The 24,418-nt window shown below is 43.3% G+C and overlaps 4 protein-coding genes across 4 annotated transcripts in view; all 4 read right to left on the bottom strand.

Moving 5' to 3' along the window:
- LOC128719004 (neuromodulin) overlaps positions 1-7,490 on the bottom strand; it is a 64,856-nt gene extending 57,366 nt beyond the window's left edge. The window contains exon 1 of the mRNA XM_053812625.1: positions 7,385-7,490. Coding sequence (XP_053668600.1) covers positions 7,385-7,490 — 106 coding nt within the window. The remainder of the gene's footprint in view (positions 1-7,384) is intronic.
- On the bottom strand, positions 2,520-2,741 carry LOC128719005 (ubiquitin-like protein 5). The gene has a single exon (XM_053812626.1). It carries the CDS (start codon positions 2,739-2,741, stop codon positions 2,520-2,522), a length of 222 nt encoding a protein of 73 aa, XP_053668601.1.
- Positions 7,491-10,107: 2,617 nt separating the features above from the next.
- LOC128708031 (Golgi pH regulator) lies at positions 10,108-11,754 on the bottom strand. The gene is made up of 5 exons (XM_053802988.1): positions 11,707-11,754; positions 11,361-11,631; positions 10,887-11,288; positions 10,638-10,819; positions 10,108-10,563 (listed from the first exon to the last, which is right to left on the bottom strand). Exons 1-5 carry the CDS (start codon positions 11,752-11,754, stop codon positions 10,108-10,110), a joined length of 1,359 nt encoding a protein of 452 aa, XP_053658963.1.
- Positions 11,755-12,451: 697 nt separating this feature from the next.
- LOC128718570 (homeobox protein vnd-like) lies at positions 12,452-20,062 on the bottom strand. The gene is made up of 3 exons (XM_053812192.1): positions 19,920-20,062; positions 13,335-13,870; positions 12,452-13,269 (listed from the first exon to the last, which is right to left on the bottom strand). Exons 1-3 carry the CDS (start codon positions 20,060-20,062, stop codon positions 12,452-12,454), a joined length of 1,497 nt encoding a protein of 498 aa, XP_053668167.1.
- Positions 20,063-24,418: the final 4,356 nt, after the last annotated feature.

A 24,418-nucleotide genomic window follows, 5' to 3' on the forward strand; every position in this document is an offset into this window, starting at 1 on the left:
TCCAACCACCTGGCACTGCCTATTAGTGGATACAACAGAAGACCAGTTCTTTGACCCACATACTCCATCATGCAACAATATGTTGCATTCCCGTGTATGTGTGTGTGAATGTGCCATGTGGTCAACGTATCGCTCACGTGGATGATTGGTTGCCAAGACCAAGGGGAAATAATTTGCTCAAGTGCAGCGTCCAGCCATGGCACGTGGCCAACGGATATTGCTGAACAGAAGGCAGCATGTTGTTTTCAATTACCGTTTTTTTTCTCCTTGAAGTCCGTAAAGAAACATGAATAATTTTGCACTAGTTTAGTGCTTGGTTTACCTTCGACGCACCTCAACGACAACGGAATGCTGTGTGGGAGTATGTCTGCAAGTCATAGGAAAGCACATGGAGCGATCCGAATTCCCTCAGTCATCTGTCAAATAATGAATGACTACCAATACACGAAAGACCCTCAACAGTTATTAGTCATCAGCGGTTACTTTTGGGAGATACCGTTGTGAATGTCCTTATGGTATATCAGCACGATATTGTGTTTCTTCACATGACGAACTTAGCTAGAAGCCACATGGAACTTCACTCACCATGGAAATGTGTGGACGTGGTTTTTACGCTCTGTTTCTCTTGCTCTAGCTTGAGACTATCTGAAGTGCGTTTAACACGAAGTTGGATAGAATTCATTATCTCTTGAGGGTAGTTCAAGAACGATAGAGTGAGTTCGATATTTTGAGGCAAACACTAGTAGAATACCCTAGAAACATCCACAAAAAGGGCCACTAACGACACTAGTAGGCATGAACAAAGGACATCTTTGGGATATCCTTTTGGAAATTAGTAGGAACCACGAAGTCTAGAAAACGAATGTTCGTCACGAGCGATGCAGACCGTACGTAGATGTCATGATTAGAGTTAGGTTCGACAAAGGTTCTCCCCATCTGTCAGTCAACCCTTTCCGGAGTTCTTCCAATTTGTCCAGTCTTTGCATTTGGTCAACATGAGACAATGCGGCAGCGGACATTTCGCGAGACTCGATTACAGAACATATCACTCCTAGATCACATTTAACACGGGAAGGAAACTTCGTCCGTAGTTCGCGACTTCTCTAAAACAAGACTTCCTTGGTGAAACGCAAACTGAAGAAATCATTTGCGAGAGAGTAAACTAAGGGATGGGACTCACTATAAACTAACTCACAGAGAATGAGTTGGTAATGGAAGTAAAGAGTTATAAAATATCTTAGCCAAGAGTCAAATAACTCATTCATAAAGGGTAACTTTAAGGACAACAGAACTAGGCGAAAGTAAAAAAAATTGCAAAAGATGGATAAACAACTTTCTAACTTCTAACCAACTTTCTCTAAAATGGATTCAATAAAAAAAATTCTATAGAAGTTAAAATATTCCCTTCGCAAAAAATGTAATAAATAAATCTTTTGCTGCGCTGCAATTGAATTACAAAACCAATTAGTTTATCCATTTTATGACCGTTTCGGCCAACAGACAATAGTTTCATGTCCTTTTGTTGGTGCCGTTTTATGCCGTTATTCACCAATGTCACGACGTCCTGGCACTCCGGACTACGGTGACACCGAGCACCAAGCAAACTTCTTCGTGGCGAATTGAATTGAAATTTGCATTGACAACGTTTACGCAACAATTCATAAGCCCGTCACGTTCTGTGGCCACCGTCATTTACAACTTCACAACCCGATGCGTCACCCCACCCGGTGGAAGGAGTTTCACAGATTTGCTTCGAGTGCGATGGAAAACGATCCGCAGGAAATGGGAAGTTTTTGGGGTGTGTCTCGGTGGGAGATTGTTGTGTATTGTATACCGTTTGGGACAGATTGACGGGCAACGCTATAGCATGAATATGTTACTTCTAAAACTGACACGGAATGGGTGGTAACACACGCCTGCAAACATTACCATAACCGATAAATCATTGCATGCGAGGCATGGAATCGTTCACACCACCGGTTCGTGGTACTACAAGTGGTGCACAATCTGATCTTCATGCGATTGGTTGCTGTATAGTTTATAGCGATAACTAAAGGAACCAGCGAGCTGGAAGAAGCGCTGGTCGAAGAAGGATGGGGAGAAACATTAAAGGTTCACAGTGCAAACGAGACAATACGAGCCTGGTGTGTGTGTGCGGCTAGTTGGCTTTTAGTACATTTTTATTTCCACCCAACAGTTACAATCTCTCAAACTTATCATTAAAATCTTGCCTTTTGCGGTTTCGTTGCCCTGATCATTTTGTTCTCGCATTCCACCGAATGAAGCTATTGACCGTCCGTTATTCAGCATTCGTATGTTTGTGTGCCATTTGTGCACTTGGTTGTTAAAATTTTGCTTCAGGTTTCGCTTCTGCAAAGCACGGTATAGCTCGGTCACGAAGAAGCTACGCCAAAAATCGATACGACGACAACAACCAACCAGCACCAGAACGCCGCCTCGGAAGCACGTCGCATCAATCGCGTCCCTTTTGTGTTTTGTATTCTGTTCGGACCGCAAGCTCACTGATAGTAAAGCTCGATGTTCATACCGTCGTGAATTTCGTAGTCCGCCAACTTGATATTGTCCTTATATATAGTGTACCACTTTTTCAGCACTATCTTGTCGTAGCGCGTACCGGTCTGGGCAGCGATCAACTTTTTCAAGTCGCCAATGGTATCGTCCGGGTTGCACTTCACGCGCACCTTCTTACCCAACCGATCGTTGCACGTGATTTCCAGCATCGTGGCTTTATTTATCGGGCTGGCAAAGAAAAGGTAAGAGAAAATAGGCGCCGGCAAATTAGAAAAAACTGCACCACGGACGCGTTTTTATTCGTTTGTTTCGGTGCGTTTTCTGCGTTTGGCGATTGAACTTTGCTGGGGCGAACGCGGTATGTAAACAAAACCGTACGGTGCGCAAACGTCAAAACTGACGTTGAATACGGGGCGCACCGTGCGGACATGCGGTTGACGTTTGATGAAATGAATTTTATCAAACGATCCGACTTTTGGCAATGCTATTTTTTACATGATTACATGGCTGTTTGTGTGTGGTTTATAAATTCAACAGGTAAGTGATTGCCTTATAAAAAATATTTTAGCAATTTCTTAATACTGCGGTACAGGAATACGTACCGCAGGTAAATACTGCGGATTTCAATGAAAGTTTGCAAATCTGCAATGGCGTCAGTCATGTTCCGCTCGTATTAAGTTAATCTATTCCATACATTTCATCTTAGCTTTTCTAGGTAGAATGAAGATAATCGGAAAATAACTTAATTTAGATAGCGAGCTGGGTGCTGTGTAATAACCGAGAGAGGTTGAGTGGAATCCTTTCAAACGCTCCACATACAACCGGGTACAAATCGAAGAGATATTTACATTTCTTCCTGAAAGTTTAAAACAACCGACAACGCACACCTTCCAAGAGCGTTATGTGAGCGTCGCAGATGTTTTTGCTTTGCAAGGGGTTTTTGCGATTTGCCGAAATTATTCATGAGCGAATGAGATTTTCATCGCATTAGGGGTTGGGATAATTTGATAACCGATGAAATGGTTTCCAAAGTAAATAAAGGATACACATGTGCTCCGAGTACAGCTTTTCAATAAACCCTTCCCATGCAAGACGTACACAATGTAGAGATATTTGTTATTGTACACTAAAAATGCATTACTCTCCTTGGACAACACTATCATGGAGCTCCGCGTCTGTGGTCACAAGCTTCAACGAAATTTAAATTCCATTCACCATGAACGCCAGCTCGTCCTAGGTGTGGAGCTACAGCAATACAGCCCGCCAGGAAGAGCAACAAACAAACAAATAGCCAGAAGAAAAACAGGACAATCTGTTTATCGTCGAAGGAAAAGGTACCGAACTCGGGGTCGGAGGGTTTTCGCACGGGAAGAAAGACAAAATATGATGCCCCAGATAATGCCCGGACGGAGAAAACAAAAACAAAAACACACCACTCTGTTTGTGGGAATAAAATGCTGCTCCGTTATATGTACAATCCATCTTGGGGACCATTTTGTGCGAAAGGAACTGGCACCAGATAATTTTATTCATAAGCGCCCGTCTCTATGCAAATGGCCACATTTAAGGGTGGTGGGGTCCTCCATGAAACGGACGATTTGGTGCCTTACAAGATGAAGGCCCGCGAGGACTTGAGGCTGGGACGTTCCAGTAGTGCAAGGAAAGATTTATTGTCCAATTGCTTTGCAAGGGTTATTAGAGATGCGTTTGTATTTGGGCAGACGGTGTGGGAGGGAACTTTTTTTAAGTGTTCAGGCGGAAAACATTACTATTTAAATTGGTCACATTGAAGCTAATTTGATTGTGTCATTTGGCTAAAGGATGTAAAGAGGGTACTCTAGGCACAATTACGGTGTGTAAATTCTTACATGATTATTTTCATTAATACAATAAAATCGTTTGTTGTAGCTGTTCTTTTGAAGCTAATAGAGGTTAATGTGTTTAGCTTAATGAATCATTTAAGAGAAGTCATCCATATGAATCGTAAGTGAAGGATCATTCAGATAAGGAATGGACTCTCAAAAGATTCAAAGCAGTGGTTGATCAAACCCGTTCGAGGCCTTGTAAGGATAGTTAGAGGAACTTTGGACGGTGCGGGAGGAAGAATGGCGATAAAGCACCAGGGCAAGTCACTCAACTGTGAGGATTCATGAATCTTCGAATCTTCGGAGATACATGCATCTTTGAGGATCCAGGACTCTGCTGAAAAGAGTCAAATTAATTAAATTAACAAATTCAAATTAATGATTCTTTTAAACAGAGATTCAGATTTATGACTCTTTTGAAAGGAGAATCAGATTCATTCAAACAGATTCATGACTCTGAATCAGATACACCCAACCTCAATGTCAAGTTTTTCCTGGTGAGATCAATAAACGGAATAATTCTTTGCCTTGCGGCACACCACTCGGTGTACTCGGGCTCAGGAACATTCCCAAACATGCCTCCGTAATGCTGTAATGCTACTGAATCGTTTAGTGTTTCGCCTTCCCTCCTATAGAACATCGTAAAGTCATTTCAAGTAGACGTGGCTCGCTCGCACCCTTCGTGCATTTCTCAAGAACAAAAAAACAAGCCCCACTTTGCCACGATAAGTAAGTTCCCCAATAAAAAGACAGCCCAAAGAAATGAAGTGTCTTTATTTTGTGTGAGTTTTTGAGGATGTAAAAAAAACGCTGTCACTACACAGCAAGAATGGTTTCACTATTCCATTCGAATTCGATTCACTTCGACCAAAAAAAAAAAGAGACAGCACAAGATGGAAGCAAACGGCTACCGATGGTGAACATTAAACGACCGCAGCGAAACCGAACCGAAGTGAAGTAAAGCAGAAACACTCGAGAATGGCAGGCAGGAGCCAATATGGCCCCCCGCACGGTTTGGGTTCTTATGCAACGGTGGGCGCCCTGCTTTACAAAACGACGGTGAAGAATGTCGTGGAGGCACCGGTGAGCCGTACGGACGGCATTCGTTACATTGTGTTGTTGAAGGTACTTGCTGCAGGTAGCTAACTGAATCAAAGTCTTCGTTGCCAGTGGAGGGCCTCTTTCGGTTCGATCGATCCATCCGTCCAATCAGGGACCCAGGTCGGTGTTGTGCAAGCCGACGCAGTAAAAGCCCACCGGGAAGTGCATCAAAAATTGAAGCATGAAATCAATAAGCATTCACCCCCGAAAGATCCCCCCATCAACCCCCAAAATCCGTTCCCCCTTTGTTCCTCCAGCAGCGGTCGGACGGAGGAAATCGGAATCTGGCCCACAAACTGGCAGATCGATTCGGAGGATCCTGCCGGACATTACTTGGAAAGCAGCAACGAACGGCGCATTAGCAAAATCCGTTCCGATTTGGAGGCCAACGGCACAGAACCGCCCGCGTACATAATTCAACGCGCAAAACGGAACGGTTCAAAGTAGCGAAGCACGGTTTTGTAAAGTTAGATTGATGATAACGCGGCAATAGGCGGAGAAGTTTTCGCTTTTCCGTTGCCGTTTTCGAGGTGGCTTGCATGTGGTGGGCGCACACAAAATCTTCGGCGCTCGGGATCCCGCACGAAGCAACCGGATTCCGGGGGTTGTTGGAAAAACAATTATATTAATAATTTACCACACCTCGTTGGAAGGAGGCCACCCGGTAACGGTTTGAACCCGGGTCCGGGTTGAACCGAAACCCGATGAACAATCGTGATAAAACGTTACCTTGCTGTTTTCCCGGTAGCTTCTTGCCGGATGCTTCCTGGGCGGCTGGTGAAGTGGTCTGTGTCACTTCGCACGGGTGGATGTAACACGCACGCAAAACGGGCAAACACCGGTAACCGGACGCTGGTGTGCGCGAATCTGCCACAGAGCTGCCGCGCGTTCGGAACACGGAACTTCACACGCGATTATGCAACCGGGTCGTACCAACTTTAAGCACCGTCGGCGGCCTCGAACGAACTGACCGAACCAACCGGAACACGGTTATACCAGCTAGCTTTGCTTTGTCGAAACAGGCAGCCCGACTCAAGACGGGAAGAAACGGTACGCTCGCGCTACAGGGTTACGACCGGGAGCCCGTGGTTTCACGTGTGCACGGCAGCGCGTATCACTTCAGAGTGAAAAGCCTTGAAAGCGTCGGGCGAACCGTTCCGAACCCGGCTGCACACACACACACACACGCACACCCATACGCGCTCGCCGCGGTGACCACAGATACCCAGTGGTGAACGTACCAGTGGCAGCAACAAATAACAGCCTTTGAAAAAAACCCCGAATCGGGATCGCTGCCACTGCTCGGAAAGCCCGAACCGATGGCGAAACCGAACACGAATCGTGTACGCGTGAGCGTGATGTAATAGTATTGCGATGTGCGAGTAGCTTTTCGTGGAATGGAAACCGGAGAGAGTGAGAGCACGCGTGGTGAGAGAGAAAGTGAAAGAGCTTTCGAAAGCATCACCCATAAAAAAGCACAATTCGGGCAGAATCGAGCAGGTCGAGTGGAGCGTTAAAACAACCTGTAAGTGCAGGTGTGTACATGGTTTTATTCTTATAGCTTTTTTTTTTTGTTATTTAAAACAATGTATAGTAATTTTTCGTATTGTTAATTTGTATAACATACAAATCTTTTTGTTAAATATTAGAGTTTTCTTCAATAAAATTTTATAAATTCAAGCTACATAAAAAGCTCACTAGTTTAAAAATAAACTCCAAGGATTATAATGGCTTGTAAACCAGTTTTTAAATATAATTTTCACCCATATAAAGTAATAAAATGTGGTGAAATCTACAAACCACCATGCGCCTCCATCGCACCCGTGATGAGCAACCGGGCGTCTCCATCAACCGCTTTGGGGGGAGTTTTCGTTCGCTAAACTTACCCTCTTCAATATCACCTTCCAGCAGCTCACCAAGGGCGGCGGCCGAATCGGTCGCCTTCTGTCCACCGCCGTAGCTCGGTATCTCCTGGCTAGTGTTGCAACCCATTATGGTCCACGGCACGCAACCGACGCGCTACATGGAAGCATCCGCCGTCGGTGGGGGGGGAATTATTACTTCACGCTTGCCAAACTCACCTCCCCCCACCCCCTTGGTCCGTTGCGCCCACCGTACACTAATTGCTTATAAATTATTGTACACTTTTCTCACTCCTCATTGCACTTGTTATGACGCGCAAACTGCAACACAAAGCGGGGTAACTGTATCGGTGACAAAAGAACCAAAGCTGGACACACTCGGTTTGTCGAAGCGTCCTACACTGCAACCTGTTGTTGCTGTTGCATGTCAAACCGCCTGCAGGCACACACGGTAGTCTCTCCGTGTGCCGAATGCGCCACCCGTTTCGATCAAACAACGATCGATTGATTTCACGCTCCACTATTTACAACGTGGTTGCGGTACGCGCGAAGATACGATCACGGGGGCCGTGTGCGAGACGAAGGGACACTGGTTTGTGTACTGTATTATTAATTGCCCATCGCAACTGTTGCGGCTTTGCGCTTAAAAACGAATATAAACTCTTACGGAACACAGTGGCAATTTGTACGGCGCACGGAGCCGTAAATGATCACACCCTGGCCGACCGTCTGCCAAGCAAGGAGTGAACTTTAATGAACCTGCTATCGATTAACAATGTCCAAATGCCCGTGAAACCGAGGGAACTTTCGCACCCCCGATCGGGACGGTTGCGATTAACGATGTGCGCTGGAGCTCCACAAGCCTTCTTGGCACCTCGGGACACTCTGGCTGGGGACACCCGATCTACGGGACGCACGGCACAAAACATTCGCAGTAACCTTCGTACGCGAGCTCACCGTGAACCGCAATCATATGTTGTAGTTCCCGTGTACCGGATGACGTGTGAACCGACGGTCGACTGACAGCGGGCGATCGGAACAGAGCCGAACGAGAACGGTTGGCCCTGGCCCATGGCTACGGCTCCCTACACCACTGGGGCGACTGGTGAGTGTGTGTGTTTGTTCGAGGGGTTGTTTATTCATAAAATGGACCATCGGCATGACAACGGTTTCGGTGGGTTAAAGGTGGAACAAGAAAAAAATGCACAAAAAGCCTTCGGTCGTTCCATTCGTACGGGCACTGGATTGATGCTCGAAAAAGGGCACGCTCTGTTTTGTTCGATGACTCTTAGACACACGTTAGTACCCCCGTTGCGAGCAGGCAAAAAACAACAGGACGACGGTGCGATTGATCCGGCTAACCGTACGCCGACGATTTGATTTGAGTTCCATTTGATTAAGTGACTGTAAGGCGGGCATGGTGGCGGAAGCATTAACTATTGATGGTGGGTCCCCATTACTGGTGCTAGTGTGAGGCCATGTTTTTTTTTGGCCCCGAACTCGATTTTGTTAATCATTATTTATTACTAGGAATTGTGCTGGAAGAAGCGTGGTATTTGTTGGTATTATTACAGGGTAACTCAAGGGGAATTGCTTCTTAAAACAATTCATAAATATATACATAAGCAGTATCCTTTGTAACCCCTTTTGGTCCACTGAGCAAATCGTGCTGGCATCGTCAAATCATCAATCTGATTCCAGGAACTCCCGGCTACTTCCAATATCTTAGGAAGGTTTTGCTCCTGTCAGTAGTTAGTAGCTGCAGTTAGTATTCTGTCAGCGAATTCGCCGTGTTTTTCTACGCATACGGATGAGTGCCTTTTACTGGTAGAAAATGTGTCCGACATCCTCATCACGCTGTATTCTTTCGGTTTTAGCCACGGCCAGGATATCTTTTTACGCCGAAAAGTATCCTCTGCCCATGTCGTTCAAGATTGATGACCATAGAAGACTGCCGAAAGTATCATAGTAGTCCAATTGCAATGCCCCTCAGGACTTCTTCGCTTAAGTTGTTGTCCGAAGTTATCAGAACACCTCTACTACCTTCAGATAGTCGCTGTCAAATGTTACTCAGGTGACTGTCAACTGCTATGACGATTAGAGCGAAAAGCAGATATTTTATCTTCTTCGCATTAAATCTAAGTAAAATCTGCAAGACCTAGCGTTTTAGTTGAATTTACACTTCTCACGCCGCCTCAGATGTACCTCTGATGATGCCGATGCCATGCCCGGATCTAAGAAATTGAAGGGAACAGGTGAACATTATGCCCTGTATTGGCGCAAACCAAGGACCTTTTTTCCATTTCAATACAACCCTTTATTTGTTGCTATTGATTGTTTTCTTCTCGATTATTTACATCAACAGTTTATCATGTCCTCAGCGTTAGCTGTCGTGAATGTCGGAATGGATTAAAAACAAATAAACGAAACAGCAAGCAGAAGTATGTGTATATGTGAACGCATGAGAAATCGCGTGGCGCATATTTGGGATATTGGGTGTGAGACCACTAAGCCACCGGAACGTTATGTGGCGTACGTTCTTGGTTTGGCAACGAAAAACATTAACAGCAATAATTAATACGATCACTTGATGTTACGTTACAGTAGTGAAGAAGCTTGTCCACTGGTTTGGTCCGCCATCGCATGGCATTGAGGTTCCACGGTAAAACAATCGTACCGCCATCATTCTCACCGTGTTGCGTGGCAAAGATGAATAGGCAGTAATTAACTGTGGTCCCCCTTCCTTGTTACATGCTAGAGTCAACGTTGGGCGGCTTATGAAGCAAATACAGCACGACAATGGTCGCGAGTGCGCTCACCAAAAAGATCACATCGAACCACCGGTGGTAAAAGTTAAAGTGTAAACCGCCCAGCACCTCCGTTATGATGACCCGATACTCGGCGGGCATGTTCATGCGCATTAGCAGCACGGACGAGCAAAAGTACATGCCCATTATCTGGGCGAGCACCAGCACGATAATGTTGGACGATTTGCTAGAGGAAATTTTGTAGAAAAACTTCGTCAGTGTTAGCAAAAGGCCACGGATGGAGGTGACGACGATGCAGCCTACGAGCAGGAAGGAAACATGCTGGCTCCAAAACGCAATGTCCATCTCGAAGCCACACCAGTGCACCGCAATTTCGATACCGCGCGTTACCGGATCCTTTTTGCCGACCCGGTCGAAGATTATATTAATTGTGCACTGTAAGTAAACAATAATAATTACACGCGACAGGCACATGGCTAATAACAGCGAGGGATGTGTGTGTGACTTACGATGAAAATTTTCCACAAACAGTACAGGCTAAAAAAATGCCCCAGCACGTTAAAGTATTTGCCCTGCAGTGTAGCTGCCCATCGTTGCCGTTCCTGCATGTTTTTCATCGAGTGCGCTTCGAGGAAGAGTTGCCGGGAAAGTTCTTCTAGGGCGGAAATTTCTAACCGTAGCTGACCAATGTCTGGGATTAAAAAGGAGGTGATAATTTTAATTATGCTAAGCTTGAATGATATTCGGTTCGTTCTTACTTTCTGCACCGGCAGGTCTTTGCGTGACACTGCTTATCATGCCCCAGATGCTTTGCTTCTGGTTCGGTTTGTTCCTCCTACGGTCAAGTGCGATGCGCTTCTTCTTCACCAGTATCATATCCATCGTCTGAAGCAACCGTCGCTCCAAATTTACCACATCGCTTTGTAAGACCGGGCGGATGAAGTAAGACATGCTGGTGTACGGATAGTTCACCGCACCGAATCCGGAGAGTATTGCCATCACGGTGACACCGACCACACCGATGCGTGATACTGCCTGCTCGATCGTGAAGATACCTCGGCTAACGCTTAACAGTGGAAACGGATCGCCTATGCGCCAGAACCCGTACAGATAGCAAAGCCAGATGAGGGTCGTCAACGGTTGAACCCACCTGGCGGGCACTGGAATAAAAGGAAAATATCTTTCAGATATGCCGGGCTGTCACATAAACACAGACACACAACGGTACTTACCTATTCGCACATTACTGATGCAGGAATATGCGATCAAGTACGGTATCACGGCGATCACCATGATGAGCAGCAGCGTTAGTCCCAACCGCCAGTGGAAGTAGCGTGACGTCGAATCCAAGAAGCCGATGATTTCGAAAATAATCAGCTCGAACATAGTCAGCGAAAGGGCCAACGTGGATGAGAAGATGAGCTGTACGAACACATGCCGTATTTCGTAGTTGCGGAACAACTGTTTCACGAAAAACACCCATCCTCCGATGAAGAAAATGAGCTAAAAGAAACCCGAAACAGCACACTGAGTACGTGTTGCATATTTCGATCGATCGGATCGAACACCCGCACATACCTGGGACACAAGCACGATCAGCGTATCGCCGAGTAAAGGCAGCTCCATTAGGCTGCTGGCTTGAGATTGTGTATTAAGTCCGGTAAGAAATGGTTTAATTACCAGGAGTTCGCATCGTTTCGTTTTGTTCGTGTAGTTTGGCACCCTTAACTAGCAAAGATTTCTGTTAACGAATTTGTTTTACCGTGGCAAAAATGTTTGTTTATTTCGGCATTTTCAACGACTGTCAAACTGCAGCCACCCAGGTAACAAAAACCGTTGACAGCGTGGGAAAGGAGATGATTTGCGAAACAGCAGTAAGCTTTTGGGGGATGCTTTTTTATATTTCACGATTGTTTTAAAGTAAAAATAAGCGCTCTTTTATGTGCAAAGGCTTCAGAAGCTTGAAGTGTGAATGTTTAAAATTATTTTACTCTTTGGGTATTTTGTTTGGGACTGAAGTTGAATGTCGGAGCGTCGGAAACCGTTTCGAACGTGTCGGATAATTTGTCGCACATTTCGACATCCAACAATGAAACTGTTTGAAATCGATTTAAAATGTTCGTTATGATAAAGTATCGTAAATTGGTCCGTTAGAATTTGCATTTTGCTAAAGTTTTTTATTCTCGCTAATACTTTTCATTTCGACATATTGCTTTAGCAAATAACAGCCTGCAAAAAAGTCGTCATTTAAATTCATTCACTTAGATTGCACTCTTTATTCGAAGAATCGATCAAATTGTCCCGACCAATAATCGCGCGTGCGTCACCACATGCGTGGAGAAGAACCGTGCCCACCGGTGAGCATTCCACTTCCCGGCGGTTGTAATCCAGGCGCGTGAACTGCTCCAAACGATGAATGATGGAAGTGAGCGGACGGTGCGTGTTGATGTGCATGAGCAAGTCCTTGCTGCTGTTGTTGCTGCTGCTGTGCCTGTGCCTGTTGCTGATGGTGATGCTGATGCTGCAACACATCCTGACACGGTTTACCATCGCGCACCAGCACCGGAGGATTGATCTTCTTCGGTGGACTCGCACCGAGCACGGTCGGTGCACCATAGCCAGAGCTTTTCTCCGTCTGTGCACGCTTCGTTTTGTAGCGATGGTTCTGGAACCATATCTTAACCTGTGTCGGGGTCAGGTTAATCATGCTCGCTAGATGTTCCCGCTCCGGGGCGGATAAGTAGCGGGCCTGCTTGAACCGTCGCTCCAACTCAAAGGTTTGTGATTTGGAGAAAAGAATGCGACGCTTCCGTTTCTTGTGGCCACTTCCACCGGTGCCCGGCTCGCTACGATGTCCTCCGGAACGGGTGGCACGTGGATCCGGCGAGTCCAGCCCATCCGGCGTGTCGTTCGGACTGTGCCGGTTGTTGTTCGTGTCGACGGAACACTCCGGATCGAGCGATGGCCCGTCGGACTCGAGTGCGACCAACCGGTCGGATGCTTCGTTTACCACACGGGGAATGTTGCTGTAGCTGGCCAGCGAGTAGAGTTCCGGACCGGGCGAGGTACTATCTGGACTGAGCTGCTGAGCATTCGCACTGCTCGTCTCATTTGCGGTGCTGTGTTGAATTACCGAAGGAACTGGAAGGAGTTTGTACGGAGAGTAAGTAATGCGTAATGCTACATCCGGACACGTGTCGTCTTACCATAGTCCAAATTAACTGCCCCGTAGGAATAGGACGAACGAGTCGGTTCTGACGGTACACCGGATGAGCCCAAAGCAGCACTTGGTCCGCCGAATAGATGGTGTGCATGGTGCGAATACGGATAGTACGGTGGTGGATCGTACGGTATGCCGGCGCCAATAGTGGAAGGATTAAGCACGGGTTGCAATGGCAAACAGGAGCCGCTCTGTGCGGACATTGCACCATACGAAAGGGGTGATTGATCGTCCACGGACGGTCCAGGGTAGCTACCCGCACTGGACACATCCAACGTTTGTTGTGTGGCAGCATTTTGTTGCGATTCCAGCTCGGATATAGTGAACGGGTAGGTCGTGGGATGAGGTACGTGTGGCTGTAGCACGGCAGCCGCAGCGAGGCTGGGAACGGCCGGTTGATCTTTGCTGGAAGATTCCTGCTGTTGCTGCTGTTGATGTTGCTGACTGTTTAGCTCCAAGATGTTGCTAATGTGAAATCGTTGCGAGCGCTGTGATGGAGCCATTCGCATGCTGTCGAGGATGCTGCGAGAGGGTAAGACAAGGCCATAGGACAAGGACAAAAAACATATAAAAAATGTTAAATTTTATGTTTTTTAATTGAGGATTAATGGAGGATTCATTGGAGATTCATTCGAAAGATTCGATTTATGACAAGGATGCGTAAAGAAAGCCGTTTTGTGAATTCGAATTTTTGGGGCTAGTGGAACCGGTTTTCCCATAACTAGCTATCATCACTAGAATCTTTCATTTTAGTGAAGATTGTATTGAAAATTACTTAATCTCATGATACAGTGCGTAGCATAACTATAAGGGCATTGCCTTACTGGGGGAGGAGATAAATAGAAATTGTGCACAACAAACCTTTACTTTTAATGAATTAACATAAATAAAATATTAAGTGTATAAAGAATAAGTGAAAGTTTAAGAAAATTCAAGTATATTAAATTTTTTTAAATAATTGTTGCCAACTTTTATCTGTTCCACTACATCTTTTCACTTTGTAGAACCACTTTACGGTCGCTTTGGAAAAATCGCGTTAAAACACGTAAAATCATTTTAAAATTCGCTCCAAAATATTGTCAGATTATTAGTAACATTAAACATAAAATTGTTGCTTAATGGTCGTACACGGTTTTTTTTGTTATACCCGCAGAACAATTTCGAGCCGGTGCCCTACATTTTTCGAGGATTAGCAAACCCATTGACTTGAAAGATATTTTTCACGCAATTTACTTACTTTTATAGGCATAACATTATAAAAATTTAAGGCAAAAATCATATTTCCAACTAAAAACTAGTGTCACTTTATCATACACTAATTTATTTTAAAATTTAATGCAGTATGGTAGTATGGTAAAATGTTTAAATACAGATGCACGAGATTAAGCGACTGTTCCCACGATTTTCATTATTTCCCATCATATTATATTACATCAAATGGATAAAAAACATAGTTGTATCGTCGTATGCATGAATTACATCAAAAGCATCGAATGTAGAAGCATCCTGTACAACTTCACTTTTGCACAACTCGCCAATGAGAAAAATCACTTCAAACAGTCCAACATATTAGGAACGCTATCGCAGATAGCACCACAATAAAATCGTCTCTTTCGACACACTTCCCATCCGTGCGACTCTGGTTAATCAACTCTTATCAGCTCCGGTTGTAAGCCACGGTTGGCACGTTTCGTTGCGCACTAATCCTAATCACCAATCCCTTGTCAATTAGCCTCCAAAAAAAAAAAAAATACAGCGACAACAACAAGCAATCACCCTCACCGTGGAATGGAGGAGTTGAGCACGATCGGATACAGGGCTGCCCGCAGCAGGCTGTGATTGAGCGTGGCTGCGGGCATGAAAATGGGTGCCCACGACAGAAAGGGTGCACATTTTGTGAGCAGCTTTTCCAGCCGCGGATCGGTCACTGTTTCCTTTGCCAGGTTTGCTGCGTTTCCGTATGAATTGTTCACTGCCACCACGCCCGGTTGATCGTCGAAGGATCTAAACGTTACTGAATGTTCCGATGGTGCTGATGGTGAGTTGAACGTGGGTCACATTGGCGGGAACCATCCTCGCCAGGACACTGGTGTGCTTGTGTCTGATCATGCGCAGTAGTATCTTGCGACGCAAGCAACGAACCCTCTGGACTTTGGGCATACATTCCACCTATTGCTTTAGTAATTAAGCGTTTTCGTCGAAAGTGGGAAGAATCTTAGATTGTTTTATAATTCGTAAATAAGTTTGTTTAATTATTGTTTGGTTTATATATTTTATTCACTTAATAAAACGCGTTTTTCCTTTCAAAAAAAGCAATTAAAATGAAGAAAAACAACTAAAATAAACAAGTTTTGTAAAGAAACCTAAAGAACTGAAGCATTTTACAGTACTGAGCAAAATTGTATGTCTAGTGTGGGTTAATGTTTGCTCGCACGCACACTTAAACATATTTTTTCCACTGTTAGGACACGCCCATTTCATAGAAAAAGAAGGCGTACCGTGCGGTTTTTTCAAATCGCGATTGAGATTAGAATTAAACTTTGTTTTAAATTTCTTTTCTCTTGTTGAGTTGGTTTGTATAATTTGGAGTGATTTAACCACAAGTTTTAATTATTTAGTTGAAAACTGTTTTTTTCTTTAAAAAATTACATTATACTATCGAAAATGCTGATGTAAATCAATCAAAAATAGTTTAAATTTTATTTATTATTTTCAAATTATTTTTAAGTGCTAGAAAATAATTAATTAAAATTACTTCTTTACTGATAGTCTACTAATTAATGTAGTAAAGTTGAATTTTATTATTTTCAGAAGTAAAACAACAACTAAATCGTGCCGAGTGGTTTGAAATTCATTTAAGTAGTTACCCTTAGTAATACCTTAAAACGTTCATTAAACACACTCGAGCAGGGAACATGCCAGATTGATTTAAACAGCATACTAATAAGCATAGAGAGTCTTCAAATTCCACTCAATCAACGGTTTGTGTGCATGCACTCAGCCATACTCTGTACGCTGAGTGCATCCAAACAGCTTTCCATTAAACTCCCATGAAACTCAACAGCAACCGATACAAAAAAGTAGCAGCAGCAAGAGGTTAACATAATGTAAAGTAAAAAAAAGGGCGCGATAAATCTTCCAACATATGGAGAGTGAAGCTTCACGTATGTTTTGTTTGCACGAAGTTCCGTTCGAGTTGGGTTGCAAGTGTTTTCTGCCTCACTTATGATTCACGGACCGATGCGATGCTTCTCTGCCATGTCCATATGAAGGGTTGTGTAATGAAGAAGACATAAGGAACTTTTCAAAAGTTGGACTGGCGGCAAGCAAAAAAAAAAATGGCAAATAGCATTACAGCAACGCAGTGTCCCCGCGTACCCCGGTTGGATCGCGTGCCACCGATGATCGGCCTTTTTAGGATCACGTCCCACGTGCCTCGTGCCAAAGGGCCATTTCGGTGTAACGATTTTGGATTACGATGGAAATGGAATGCTTTTCAACTGCGGATCCACACACTTGACTCGGCAGCCCGGTGCCCTGGTGGGGAGGGTCCCGTAATGTCCTGGGTGCTGCAGCTGAATCCTTGCTGAAGCATATCCCTGCGCCCTATCGTTACGAGCTCATCAAACAGTGTGTTCGCATAAACAATCATAAATATTTCATAATTACGGGCGAGCATGTAAGCGATCGTAAAAGCCATCGAGCTGGGACGCAAATGCGCCATATAAACGGGACACGAACAAAAAAAAAAAAAATGCGGACCATTTCGGTGGTGTAACAAACCCAAACTGCTGGGGTTGTTGAAATTAGTTTGTTAGCAAAGCAATGCGCGTCACTTCCCACGGCCATCACACGAGGAGGTTATGGTATAATGGTTTTTTTTTACCGCGAGTCCTGCCGTCCTGGCAAAAGCGAAACCCATTAAGACACAAGTAGAGCACTCACGACGGGACAGGCGAATGGACAGAAGTTAATTCGCCGCTACCTTCCGCGGCATAATGCCACAAATCAACGGTATTGTTGCGGTACTTCGGGCGTTGTTGTTTTTGTTTTTGCAATTGCACTTACACGAAATGCACTTTATCGATGGCGTATTGGAGGTTAAATTGTTGAAGACTTTCATTGCCTCAATTACTGCTAGACGAGCCGCTCTGAGCCGCTCGTCTGGAAGGCGAAACAGTGGTTAACCATTCGTACATCAACAATCCCCTGGCGTTGGAGGGACCTAGCGCCGTGGGAACTTTGTAATTGGTTTTTTTAAACAAAACGATATTCCCCCCTACTGAATGCCCTTTTGGCAGCTTGTTTGTAAATGGTTGACGGCGTGCTTTGGGGTATAGTTTCCACCCTTATGCTACAGAGTACCAATCAATCAGGTTGATCAAGAGTTAGGATCGAAAAGACTGTTTGAAGATCATCACATTTAATATATTTATTTAATAATAAATCGTCATAGCTTAAACAAGTAAAGAAACAATTTAAATAAACTAATTTTAAATAAAATAATACCATAATTTCTTTTACTAACATCAAAAGCTTACACTGTACGCCTAAATGTAGGCAAAAGCAATGCATAATGCTACAATTTATTTTATTTTGCTATAAATGTCACATTTGTTCGAAATGTTTGCTAAAAAATTGCTTTCCCATCATCTACTTAAGGTGCTTCTAGTGCATACGGCAACGGTCTATAAATTAAATGAGCACGAAATTGGATCGGTTTCGTCATGCTAAATGCAGACACAAAATGCTTTCCACGGGGGGCTCTGCCCCTAAAGTCAAACGTCTCGTAAAGCAAACGGGAAGGAAAAAAAAGCAGAAATCGGGATCAATTTGAATGAAGAGCCATTGTGTTTTGGTTGGTTTTTGGATACATTGTAAGGGTGTGAGTGAAGTTGGAACCGTAGCCGGAAGGTCGTTTGTTTATTTTTATCCAACCACCCAGTCGAATGGATACCGTTCCGGTGCAAAACCACAATTATTGATAAAGGGCTAATTTGATTTGGGCTTTGAACGTGAACCGGTACTAATTTTATTTGGCAGACAGTGAGGAGAAATTTGATTGACAATTTCAAATTAGGTGTAGCGTGCGGTAAAGCCGCTAAGGCTAACAATGTAAGATGATGAAAATCATTCAGATGGTAATTTGGCGGTGATAGATTAGTTACATTGTAATACAAAAACTAATGTTTAGTAGTGACAGTGATATTATATAGCGAAAGAAATATTAGGGCAAATTTTATAGCACAGCGCCTAAAGGTATGCTAAGATTGCATGATCACTGATGTTAGGCCACTAATGGTGGCTTGGCGGAGTATTTGCTACGACATCTCACATTTTTCAATAGAAAGCAGCTAAAGAGGTAGATCCTCTTCAGAACCGTGGTTCCCCTAAGCTAGGTAAACTTATTGCATAAATGTAGGCGCAAGCACCCAAACTAAATACTTTTAAAGATGTGAAGGGTTCTTAAATCATTTTCACGGATCAGAGATCTTGATCTGCACCAAAAATCCTTCAGACTGCATGCCGACGGCAACCAATATGCAACTGATGACGATTCTTGTGGATGCATAAACACTGCCATTTCATTATGAAGAGTTTTTGAAGCGAAATAGAGAATGTTGGAACCATCGTAGAGCTGTTTTCAAATTTTAAGCGGAATATTAAAGGTAGATGTAGTATCTTTCTTTTGCTATTAAGTATTTGCAGCCTAAAATTGATCAATCAATCACCGATCAAAGCCAAGGCATGCCGTCGCTAGTCAGTCTCGTATTTCGACGTTTCTGGCGGATGCCCAAATGCAACTACCTCATCTTCGATTATTTTCCAAGAGAGTTTGTAATCAAATGCAGAGTTCTTTTCTTCGGAACGAATATTCGATAGAATGTTCAGGAAAATTAAGGTCTTCTTGGAGGGTGATGTTGACTATTCCAATACTTCTTGAACATTTGAAGAGTAAAATTGATTCGATGGGCAGCTTTAACTACTTCCTACTTCCGAAGTTTTCCTTTTTTTTACATTTTAACATGTCACACCTTCTCTGCTAACTTAGACGACCATAAAACAGACTTTTCAGACGACAAATGCAATGTCTTTCTGTGTCATTCTAATGACATGACCAGTCCACCAGCGTCCAATTCGTCTTAGATTGAGAAAACTCGAAAGGAAACCTCAACAGCCGTCAAAAACTGCCCTCATAAAACAACAATTTATGATCAATGCCACCTGGAACGCGGGAACCACTTGAGAAGATAGCAACCGATTCAGTAAAACACACCAAAATCAAACCCAAAATTCAAGTGGCCAACAACAATCTGTTACCTTTACCGGCCTCCCAAAAACGTCTTTTTATGACATATTCCTCACTTAAAGGCAATGGTGATGATTGCCAATCGGGGTAGATTAGATTGTTCACGGCTAACTCGATTTATTAAGCTGCGTAAAACCAAATCTCTAGCTGCCGTTCAAAGCAACTTCTCACCGTCGCCAGATCATAAATAACCTTTGCAGCGCATGGCGATAGTCTTCCCGCATGATATGATATCAAAGAATCGCCCTTAGGGATACTTACTCCGTCCGATAATCACACTCCGGCGCATAGTAGTCCGGGGGAAAGATATGAAAGTTCGCATCATAACCTTCGTCCGGTGCGTGTAGGCCGGTGTAGGGATAAAATGGTGCCGTTGGTGGCTGACCGGTGGGTAATTGACTCATGGTTGAAAAGCTCGAACCGCACTTAATAAACACCTACTTTGCGTGAAATGTACGAAACAATGTGATCTGGCTGTGTTAATACTATCTCGTACCACCAATTTCCACACGTTATAAGGCACATTTATGGAAGACACTCTTTGACACAACATGAAATATATTTTTATCAACACATTTTTCCCTCACAAAGCAGCAAGAAAATTAATTCTTCATTTGACACTTGAAACATTCATCCCTTTCGCAAACGGGAAAACAATTACACGCGGTTAAAACAATGATCCTCTCGCCGATATCTAACGCCCGTGGCATCTGACCATCGACTGCACTGCACTATCGATCCCGAACGGTGGACCATCGGTGGACACATCGGCGGAATTGACCAATAACGTCCGATTTACTCGGTCCCCCGGCCGCGCTATCACTGCGGTCGAGTGTTGTCGAGCCTTAACGGTGCTGCATGCACTGGCACCGGTGCACCACAGTGCAGCAATCATCCTTCGGCAAGGTGTCTCTCCACACCTGCATTCCCCCTGCCTCCTCCACCTTACGGCACAAAACGCACCTTATTAATACGGCAGTATTATTCTCTAATGTTTAATTTCACATTATCACCGATTGATAAAAGAAAACGGGTGGCCGACGGGTGGCCGCGTTGTGCATTTGCACATGCCTGTCACATATGCACGCACGACCAGGAACGGTTTCCCCTCCCGTTTGCTGCTATCTTCTTTATCAGTTAGCTGAAAGCTTTGATGGGGGACACGCAACGTGGAGCGGAATGGAACGAGATTGCCGATGGGTTATATATGGAAAATTTCAGCCACTATCAGTAGCGGGAAAGTTTTGCTAAAACTATTTAATAGTTTACCTGTAAGTATGCGAAACACTTCAATTAATTCTCTAAAAATGTAAAAATTGTTCTCTAAGTATCTTTTGTACCGAAATTGCATACTTTCGGGCGTAATGAACCCAAAACACTGCTGAACTATTCCAGAGGAATAATTTACACGAATATGTATAGTTGAAAACAGTTCCAAACCGTTGATTTGTATGATTTTTAAAAGTATTTGTTTAAATTTAACGGCACATAATGTAAAATGATGATATCAGAGGATGATAATTTAGTCTAGGTAAATCTAAACGAATCAATTTATTTTCATGATTACGTCTCAATTTAAAGGACCGAAACTAATTTCAGATTTTTTTTGAAATCTTGGAAATTTATTTTCATGATCTTTTCAGCTCAGCAAAGCAATAAGAAATAACTTAACACTTAATTGCTGGAAATGGGTTATCAGAAGAAATAAGCAATCATCAGTAGGAGGAAGGTTTTGCCTTGAATATTTTATTTTTACTTAAAGGTATTCCAAATGTATCATTGAACTCACCAAACAATATTGATACACTAGCACACTAGTAATTTGTGAATAGTGCACCTTTGCACATCCATTGCATACTTTAGGGCGCTATGAGCCATAAAATCTTAGCCTTGTTAAACTATTCTAGGGGAGTGGTAAATACATACTAATATATTTATTTTCATACTAACGTTGACATTAGAAATACAATAAAGGGATTTAATTTTCTGCATTAACACAATAAAATAACAATACAACTATTTTAGACAATAGCTTAATATTTTAATGCAATGTTATAAATTTTATGACGTTTCGTATAATTTTGTTGGTGAATTTATACATTTTACTAAATTCGTAAAACATTACCATAGCGGACCTTTAGAAGTATGTTAGCAATACTTAATATTCTACTAAAACAGAACCGTTTCTTTATCAACTGCATACTTTTGGGCGCTGATAGCCAAAAACAATTCTGAAAGTCAACGTATATTTCAAAGAAAATAAATAATTTGTATCGTAATAGTTTTAAAAACCTTCAAGCCGCGTTGTTTGATATGTTTTTGTTATGTAAAAATCAATTTGTTGCATAAAGCAGCGATCGCTATAAGTATATGATCGTTCAAACTTGCAGCCAAATCCATTCTGGACACTCGAAATGGACATTATGGATTCGATTCAATCCTTTAGAACACAACATAAAACCACATAATATTTCAATTTATGAACCTTAAAACAGTTTTATGACGTCTCGAAACAGTGTTGCAAGCGAATTTATTACCGCAAAAGATACCGTCGCAGCGAATGCGCTCGGCTGCGGGTCAACCTATTGCTCCATCACGGATCAACACCGAGGCACACACAGTTTACCCATCCTTGTCCTTGCAAATCGATACACGCAGCCAAGCCCTGCTGTTTCCATCCGATGCACATGGTGCACGGTGCAATATGCAACCTGCATTAGTGATAGTCTGCTCTTATCATCGGCCAGTCGGGCGGATGCAAACAGTGACAATTGAGACGAGGTAAAGCAAAAAAAAAAGGAGAGTTTTTAAACTTTACCACCTTTTTTATATGGGCTACATGCGGCGCAGAGATATGACGAACCCCGTCCGACCTGGACGGATGCGCAAACATTGGTGTCCCTCTTGCCTTTTCCTCCACAACGTTCATCATGGCCCCCCTCATGCAGTGTGATCCAATAAGTGAAAAACCTGCCACATTATTGCCTCCCGTTGATGGTTGGCCGATTGCAAACTATCGTTTTGCGATAACGCAACTATCGGCTGATAAGGCCGGGTGGGTGAAGACGGTCCGCACAGTGCAAGAAAACCCCTGACTCACATACACCTGTCGGAGAATTGCAACGAACGGTTAAAAAAAATGTTTCACTGTTGTTGCACCGAAAGTGTACCGAAGTGAAGGAAGCACTAAATCCATCTCGTTGCGTTCCACTTCCGGCTGTTCGATTGGTCCGGCATCCACCGCGTTGAAGTGACTGTTTGAACTGCTGAAGTATTTTCGGTAGCAATGCAAACGGCACTCGAGCCGAAGGTGCGAAACGAAATGCTAATTAATGATATTTACCGTCCGGAAGTGCCCAACCAATTGAGCGAAAGGCTTTTGAGCACGGTTGTTGTTGGTTTTGTTTACCAAATGAAGCCACTTTATGGTTTTGCTGACGCGCTCCGGGCGTTGGACATTTGTGCGCCAAGTGTGCCGGCTGTGTCGATCGCACCGGATTTCGAGCGTTCCGTCAATGGGTGCCGCTCGCTAGTGGCGATGAGTAGAAGAACATGACCCCCTTCTGACAGCATAAGTGCGATGCAATTTCACTATCGTCCAACACTCCATTCCGTATGGACCAACCGTAGAGTGGAAGTTTCTGAAAATGCTACTGTAAGTGTTATTATTCCGATTTTAAATATATTTGTCCTTTTGAGAGACGTTATTAATTAACCGCCCTCGAACATGCGTTAAGGAGTACGTACCGAGTGGATGTGCCCACGGGAAGTGTAGTAATTTGATTGCCCGTTTGTCCGCGTTAAGAGCACTTCTCGCGTTGAGCTGGTGTAGTTAATTTTAATACAAACAGCACATGGTCCCACGGTGCCTCTTCTCGATTGGAGTGTTGCAGGTTAACGTTTTATTTGCTAATATCTTTCTCGGCGGGTGCTCTTTTACGATAGGATTGAAATGTGGACTCTAGCGGGTGAAAGATTTGTGTGTTCGTTTACGATAAATGACACTGCAATTGAAAATGTTTAGAGATATTTAGATGAACCGCATTGTACATGTCATATGGTCATGTTAAGAAGATTAAATAAACAATATGCCACAGCTGGATGTTATAAGCAATGAGTTCAATGCTTGTGTTGTGTTTTAAAAATCTTCTGAATACCTTATGATGGTACTAATATAAAGACTTTTAATTACAACAATATGAATGGTGATAACTTACGGAAAGAAAATCGAACTTTCATGTGAATAGAAATATTTTTAACGAAAGATGGTTATTTCGCCTCGATTTAGGCAATCCGCAGCACACTTGTCGGTGGTAGTGTTTAGAACGAGACATATGATAAAGTGATCATGACTAAAAATTACTTCTCACAGGTATTATCACTTTTAAACTTCTTTATCAACATGATCACATATTTTAATGTCAAAATCGGTTCTTTTCGAAGCAATCCAAAAATTACACTTTTTCGTAAATCTTTACAGGAATGCCCTGAAGCAATTTTTTGTTTCAGCGCATCAATAGACTCATGGTGTATTTCCCGAAGTGAATATATTAGTTTGGGAAGGTTCAAAAATCCACAGAGCTTCGAAGCTAACTTCGTGTTCAAATTGATTTTCCTGTAGTTGAAATACACAACAAAATGTATCACTCAATAATTAAACTGTTGTCAAACGAACATAAAATAATCGATGGCTCTCAAGCTTGCCATCAATGTCACAAAAGAGGTCGTACAAATCTAAGTGGCAAAAAGTCATGACCAAT

This window comes from Anopheles marshallii, chromosome 2 (genome assembly GCF_943734725.1).
Source record: "Anopheles marshallii chromosome 2, idAnoMarsDA_429_01, whole genome shotgun sequence".
NCBI classification, from domain to species: domain Eukaryota; kingdom Metazoa; phylum Arthropoda; class Insecta; order Diptera; family Culicidae; genus Anopheles; species Anopheles marshallii.

Coding starts and splice junctions, on each gene's coding strand:
- LOC128719005 (XM_053812626.1), bottom strand. CDS start 2,741: ATGCTGGAAATCACGTGCAACGATCGGTTGGGTAAGAAGGTGCGCGTG.
- LOC128708031 (XM_053802988.1), bottom strand. CDS start 11,754: ATGGAGCTGCCTTTACTCGGCGATACGCTGATCGTGCTTGTGTCCCAG. Junction 10,820..10,886: donor AAGACCTGCCGGTGCAGAAA/GTAAGAACGAAC, acceptor TTTTAATCCCAG/ACATTGGTCAGCTACGGTTA. Junction 10,564..10,637: donor GTTTGTGGAAAATTTTCATC/GTAAGTCACACA, acceptor GTTTACTTACAG/TGCACAATTAATATAATCTT.
- LOC128718570 (XM_053812192.1), bottom strand. CDS start 20,062: ATGAGTCAATTACCCACCGGTCAGCCACCAACGGCACCATTTTATCCC. Junction 13,871..19,919: donor GAGTGTGATTATCGGACGGA/GTAAGTATCCCT, acceptor ACCCTCTCGCAG/CATCCTCGACAGCATGCGAA. Junction 13,270..13,334: donor GGCAGTTAATTTGGACTATG/GTAAGACGACAC, acceptor AACTCCTTCCAG/TTCCTTCGGTAATTCAACAC.